Source organism: Thalia democratica, unplaced genomic scaffold (assembly GCF_965202585.1).
Source record: "Thalia democratica unplaced genomic scaffold, ktThaDemo2.hap1.1 HAP1_SCAFFOLD_124, whole genome shotgun sequence".
In the NCBI taxonomy this organism is placed as follows: domain Eukaryota; kingdom Metazoa; phylum Chordata; class Thaliacea; order Salpida; family Salpidae; genus Thalia; species Thalia democratica.
The window spans coordinates 26,114-33,484 of NW_028139280.1; the positions used below are offsets into that span (position 1 = coordinate 26,114).

The 7,371-nt window shown below is 26.1% G+C and overlaps 1 protein-coding gene across 1 annotated transcript; it reads right to left on the reverse strand.

The window, feature by feature from the left end:
• Positions 1 to 3,774: 3,774 nt before the first annotated feature.
• LOC145845679 (metal cation symporter ZIP14-like) lies at positions 3,775 to 5,415 on the reverse strand. Its single transcript, XM_082952788.1, has 2 exons — positions 4,447 to 5,415; positions 3,775 to 4,161 (listed from the first exon to the last, which is right to left on the reverse strand). Exons 1-2 carry the CDS (start codon positions 5,404 to 5,406, stop codon positions 3,775 to 3,777), a joined length of 1,347 nt encoding a protein of 448 aa, XP_082808914.1. The 5' UTR covers positions 5,407 to 5,415.
• Positions 5,416 to 7,371: the final 1,956 nt, after the last annotated feature.

Genomic DNA, 7,371 nt, shown 5'->3' on the forward strand with positions numbered 1-7,371 from the left:
CGAAATTACTTTTTAAACCTTTTCTTTTTTAAAATTAAACAACATTTACAATACACCAAAAATTTTAGTTTGAAAATTTTCAAGTAAATTTGATACTAAACTTGGTCAAAAGTATGCTAAAATAATAGCTAGTGTTTTAAATAAACCAATATCTTCCACATAACATATTTAGTTATTAGTTATACTTTCTATATTTGTAAAACTTTTTCTCTACTTAACAAAATAGTTTATAAAAAATTCTTAACAAACTTTTCATCATAGAAATTATTTTTTACTTTCAGTTATTTAAACTAATGATTCATCGTTTTTGTTTGAAAGTTGTTTGTTAACTTGCTGACAAACATGAAATCAGTTCATAATTGTTTACAATACAGCTATTTATAAAATAGTTTAAAGTTTGAAAGTTTATTTTTTAACACATTAGTCTAATTTGGATACAAATATAAAAACTATAGTTATAAATAGTGATATACTATATTCTATATATTAGCTTGTATTTTTATCTATATTAAACAATCAAGAAGTTAGTATTTTGATGATTAATTATATTTGTTTAACATAGTTTTTAAGACTGTTTTATGATTGCATTTAAATTAATCTATTACATTGAAAAATTTTAAACACTGATTCTACTGGATAGTTTTTTATTTGTTAAAATTAACCAAAAAAAACTTTATATACATTCCTTAAAACTTATTAAGTTCAGTAAGGATGCATTAGGAATTTCGACTGTAAATTTAAAACTAATTGTTTTTTTTATGAAACAAAACGTACTTTAGTATTATCATAATTAACATAACTTTTATACTTTTTACTATACCTTTTCATACTAAAATAAACATCGTAAAAAAACTTTATCATGTAATTATAACCATTGTTTTGTTATAAGTACTATCATAAAACTTCACATTAAAATTTTGAGTCAAATCATAATTGTTTCACAAAAATGCTGATGACAAAAACAATGAAGCATCAAACCATCTTATTCAAAAATTCGTTTTATTTATTATTAATGAACGCTTCTCTTAGAAACACAAAAATAAATATTAGAGTTGATAAGATGTTTACACCGCATAAACAAACCAATATTAAATTTTTGTCTTGTTTTTACTAAAAAACAAGTTTAAACATGTTGTAAATACATAGCGAGCTCATTATCTTAGCTAAAGAACACTACTTTAACTTTACCATATAAACCAATATCAATGTTGGTAGTGGCATACTTAATTAAAGGAAAAAAAAAGTTTAAACTTTGTTTTTTCTTTAAACAGCCTTTGATAAAAAGTATCTTTCCTTTAAACATTTAACATTTACTTAATGAGTGTAATAGTAAACATAACTGCAAACTAAACGTCATATATTTCTAAGAAGTATTGCAATATTTCATATAACGCAGACTAAGTAGAGAGAACAAATATTTCAGGCATCTTTCAATTGTGTTATATATAGAGGTGTAAAAATGCTTATGCAAGCTTCAACTATTTCCTTATATCATATCGATTGGTTGAAACTTATATGATATGCTTTTATTTTGAAACTACTTCTTTAGTCGTTAAGGTATTTAAATTTTTAATAGGTTTTTCTCATGCATAAAATTTTGGTACACTAGTTTTAAAGCTTAAACTTTTATTAGGAATATTGTGTTATATTGATAGCTATAAAAAATAAGACATGTTTTTAATTTAGTATGCATTTTATTGGTATTTTAAAACACAAGATCTTTAAACATTTGGTAATTATATTTAATCCAAAAGTACAAAAACAAACAAACAAATTTTTTTCTGAAAACAGACAATGTAATCACAAAAATGTAAAACAGTTAGATAAAAAAATAAACCATGCCATTGTAAAATGGTGACAAAAAAATTGAGGTAAATTAATAAAAGTTCAATAATTTATAAACACCATATAATTAAAATAAATAATAAATTAAATATAAACAGCTGCTTCTTTATAAAAGTAAAATAAATAGCTAAACTGTTTGTTATTTTATTTTTATACAAGTACTTATAGTTGCTTAACACATAAAAACTTGCGATAAATTGGTTAAAAACATTACAAAAAAACAAACAACTGCCTCTAAAACAGGTATTTAAAGTGTAAAAAGATATACAAGAAAAATGTTTTAAATGGTAACATTGTTTACAATCTTCAAAAGTTAATTTATAAATAATAGTTGATAGAAATTCAATACAAACTATATACATAGCAGATACTGCAGCTAATATAAATTAACTTTATAAGTGCAAGTTTATATAAAGATCATGGTATTTAGCAACCATTTGTTATAATAGTAGGTGTAGTAGTAGGTTATAAAGTACAAAACAGTATTGAGAAATATGTTTAAATACTTAGTTAATTTTTATATCTTTTGCAACGATCAGTTTTTAACTAAAAAATTTTATCTTTTTTTAACATTTTTGACTGAAAATTGAAAATTTTAGTCAATTTTTATTTAACTTAAATTGAGTATAAACGGGAAAACAATTTATACTTATAAATTAGCTTTATTAAATAAAGTTTTACTATAAAAGATAGTGATTTCTTGAAAAATTTTACAAAATATAAAAACATATAAAATTTATACACAATTATTTAATTAGGTAGATAACTTGATAAAATCATTAAAAAAACGTAAACCAGGTTAACTAGAAATATAAATAATTGAGGTTAAATAAATATGGATTTAAAAATTGTGCACACCAACAAAAATAGTGTATATAAACAAAGTGTATTCAAGTAGAGAACCTTTCTGCATATTATTTTAATAAAAAAGTAAACTTTTATGGCAACCATTATTTGAGAGACTGTTAATATTTATCAGTAGTTTATGTTTGTTTATTCTTATTATTAAAAACTATATCTTTTAAAATAAATAATGTGTTAATTTTTAGAATGTGCATAAGATTGTAAAATGTATTTACAAAAAAATACGAATGTGCATTACATGGCTAATTTTTTCATTGTAAACATTTTATATTATTTACTGCTATTAATTTATAAAAAAACAAAAAAGTATGCCTTTAAACAACTTGTGTTTTTTTTTAACGAAGTTGTACGATAAAAAAATCATTTAAAACAATATCATTAAATTACAACATTTTTTAAAAGCAAAACATAAGTTAAGTTATTTTAAAGATTTAAATTAAACCATTTGTGTTTTATTAAATTAATTTAGAAATTAAATAGTTTAGAATGTTAATTAAAGAAAGGAAAAATAAACTATACCGTTTTTTAATAGCAGAATATAAAGTACTTCTAAGCTATAATATGTAGTCAAAATTTGATGCAAATAAGTTATTTAGTACAAACTGTTTTATTGTGTTTTAGCATAAATTAAAGCAGATATGCGACATAGATATACATTTAACAATAAAAAAAAAGTAATTAAAATATCAGGTGATCTTAAATATAATAATTTATTATTTTAAGTTAAGAATTAAAATTAAGCTTTATAACAAATTTAACTTAAATGACTAATAAGAAAATCAGGTAAAAAGTAAAAATATTCTAGTGTTTCAATCTAAGTTGCATAAGAACAAAAAACTTAAAAATTACTTAAACAATCAGGTAATTATAGATAGAAATAAAAAACGCATGAAATTTTTTAAACTAACATCTGAAATAAAAGCTATATGACAAAATTAAACTTTTAAGCTAATTAAAATATCAGGTGATCTAACTTAAAAAAAAATCAATATACTTCAAACTATATAATAAAAAATAAAATCCCAAAACAAAGTATAATTTTTAAGGTGATTTTGAATTAAAAAATCAAACAAAACTGATTTCGTCTTTGAAGAAGGTGAGCAGGAACATGGACAGAAACCCGACCAGCAAACCCGACATCTGAAGCACGAAACTCAACCACGGCCGCTTCTTCAGCTGCGGACAGTTGGCCAAGTCCTTCCCTTCGGGCAGCATGCCCGCCAACGATATGTACATGAACACCCCTCCGGCCAGGGCGAATATCCAGGTGGCCGAGGCAAGTTGCTGACCGACGAGGACGCCGACGATCATGCCCAGATAGCAGGAGCAGGCCGAGACAAAGTTGAAGAAGGCCGCTTGGGAGACGGTCATCCCCGCTTTGAGGAGGATGGCGAAATCGCCGAGCTCGGTTGGGAACTCCTCGCAGAAGATCGCAAACGATGTGCTGAAGCCCTGTTGTATAAATATTTTCCTGATGTTATTGTATCCTGATGTTATTGTATATTAAAATACTATTAAATATATTAATTTTTGTTTTGGGTTTAAATTCTTTAAACTAAATTTTCAATAAAAATTTTCCACACAAATAAAATATGTAGCTGAAGCCCTGTTGAATGAGTGTTTCATAATTATAATCGAAGATTAATGTTGTTAAACTTGATATATTTTGTTTCAGCCTTATTTTCATGTTGTTCATTTGATAATAATATTTTTAACACAAATAAAATATTTATTAACCTGTATGGGGGAGATGACAAAAGAAGTGCCGATTGCCAAACCGTCAATAAAGTTGTGGAGAGCGTCACCAACAGTGATCATCCAGGCAATAGGCTTGACACTCTTGAAGTCTGTAAACTTCTCCCAGTAGGTTGTGTGGACAATGTTTTCCTTTGAAAGGGCCTTTTTCAGTATTTGCTGGTTCTCAACCAAGGGACTTTTTTGTTGGAGCAATATTTCAGCACTGTTGTCTGTAGTTCCATTTTCAACATCAGTGTTCTCAGGAGAGTACTGTAAAACCTTCAAATCTGTTTTACGCTTCTTCTGATTGAACACTATCTCAAGCAGGTTCTCCACAAAGAAGAACAAGTATATGCCAATAATTATAATGGCGCTGAGCCAGATAGTCTTTGGGTCCTCATAAACCCCAAAGCCTTCAGGTATTAATTGAAAAGCTGCATTTCCAGACAAAGTACCAGCAGCCAATGCTATCAGGAACAAAAGAACTTTGTTGTAGTAGGCCTTGTTCATCAATGGCAAAACGGCAATACCTATCAAAGAGCAAAAACTTACCACTGTGACTGATATGAACGAGTAAAGCCAGACATTGTCATTTGGGTTGTCAACGGATTTTTCATCTTTTGGTGTTTGATAATCTGAAAATGCATCACAGAAAAATTCAGCATTCTCTAGGTTGGCTAAAGTTTCTTTATTTTGGCACATTTTGGAGTACAGCATGGTAAGCATACAATTGGTATCATAGGTGAAGTTGTTTTTCATGCTGGACTCTGCCAGTGTGGACAAAAAAGAGGCTTGGACTTGGAACACAGTTTTTCCTGTGAAGTTGTTGAAGTAATTGTCATTAAACTTTTGGGAAACGTTGAGAGTGGAATTTACATTTTGCACACACTTGTTAAAGCCTTCAGTTTGACAGTTTGAGCAAGTGATCAGAACTAGCAATAAAAAGATGTATCTTAACATTTTTATTTATAATCTAAAAAATTAATGTAACAATTATCTACTATGTTTATATATTTATATAAGGATAATGAAAAACCTATAATTTCTATACAAAGTTTATAAATTTCAGTTTTAGAAACTCAGAAAAATATATTAGTTTTAAATATAATAACTTTGTTTATTATTGTACATATTGATAACAGAATATACAACACATATTTGAAGGAAGTATAAGTAAGTATTGTGATTTCTAAGAAAATACTTCATAAGTATTAATAAAAACAAAAATTATCAATGTTATTCAAAAACATTTAAAATAGGGTTTCCTAAAGTGGGCTACTATAGAAATTTAGGGGTCCATAAGCAGTATAAGGGACATGAAGTGGACATGAAACAACAATTAGAAACTATATATTCTGCAGTTGATGGTGAGGAGCAAAAAAAGTCTTAGGTGTTATTAATTAGTTATTTGAGTAATCTTGTTGAAGGGAGCCATAGTTTTTTAATTTAAAGGTACCATGGCAAAAAGTTAAGGAAACCCTGATTTAAACAAAGCTTTCAATTCAATGGAACTAGACTAATTTTAATTTGATAGACACTGTTTAAAACTATATCAAACTTTTACACAAAACTTAAAATAAACCATTCCAATTAGAAAAGAGTATTAACGGGGTCTTAAATCATTTGTAGTATAAGAAGTCATCACTTATTATTGTTTTCTAGCTTTAGTGTTTATAAAAACTTAAGAGATCAGCTACTTTTTAGTAAAAAAGCTGTTTACTTATAAAAAAATATTTAATTCACTTAATTAAGATAACTCATGTTTTATATAACTCATAAATATACAAAATAAACCAAGTTACTAGAAACTAGCTATATTGAATTAAAAAAAGCACTACATATCTTTTCATTTTGCTTACAAACTATTTTGACATTTGTTTTTAACTTTTTTGTACTTGTGACAGTAACTTTTTTATATGTACATTATGGTGCTTATTTTTACAGCTACTTTTGATTTTCCAGCTGGAAAAAATTTTATGTCTTGGAAATATCATAAAACACTTTGTACAAAATTTAAGATGATTTGATTAAACGTTTACCTTAGCACCAACCAACTTTCTAAAAACCACCACAATGATATGTATGCGATTCAAAAATTACAACCTTGGAGTTTTAAGCTCAACTTTTTTTTACAAGTCGCTAATTGTCACACTAACAGACTGTGAACAGTTTAAAAAGATTTAAAGAAGTTTTATGGTGGAATTTCTTGACTTTATGTAATTTTATCACTTTTTGTAATATTTATTGAATTTCAAGTTTTTCCTAAAACAAGAAATTCTACCTTAAAACTTTTTTTAAATCATTTTAAATTTTTCACAGTCTGTGTGACATTTAGCTACATGATAAAAATAATTTGAGCAAAAAACTCCAAGGTTGTAATTTTTGGATGCCATACTTCATACATTATTAGTTGGGGCGATTTTTTAAAATTGGTTGGTGTTAAGGTCAAAGTTTCTTCAAATCTTTTAAAATTTTTTACAGACTATTTTTATAATATTTCCAAAATATGAAATCTTTTACAGATGGAAAATCAATAGTAGCTGTCAAAATAAGCTGTCTAATGTACATAACAAAGTTTTGTGAAGTAACTTTTAAAAGAAACTCTTATATTATACAAAGGTTATTTTTTTGTACCCCTTATCTAATAAACAGCTAAAGTAAAAAATTAATAAAGTTTTTTTTATTTTACAGTGAGAGAGACTTATGTATAAAATTTTCTTCATAATGGAAAACATGGACGAAACTTTCTTTTAAAATATGTACAAGACCAATATTTTACAGACTCTTTAAAGAAAAAATATTTTTTAAGCCAAAAAAATAATTTTAATAACTTATTTTTAAGGTTAAAAATATATTAACAAATGATTACTTTTATAAGTTTTGTATTTTACCAAACAAACTTTAAATAAAGTCCATAACAAATTC

Coding starts and splice junctions, on each gene's coding strand:
- LOC145845679 (XM_082952788.1), bottom strand. CDS start 5,406: ATGTTAAGATACATCTTTTTATTGCTAGTTCTGATCACTTGCTCAAAC. Junction 4,162..4,446: donor TTGTCATCTCCCCCATACAG/GTTAATAAATAT, acceptor TTTATACAACAG/GGCTTCAGCACATCGTTTGC.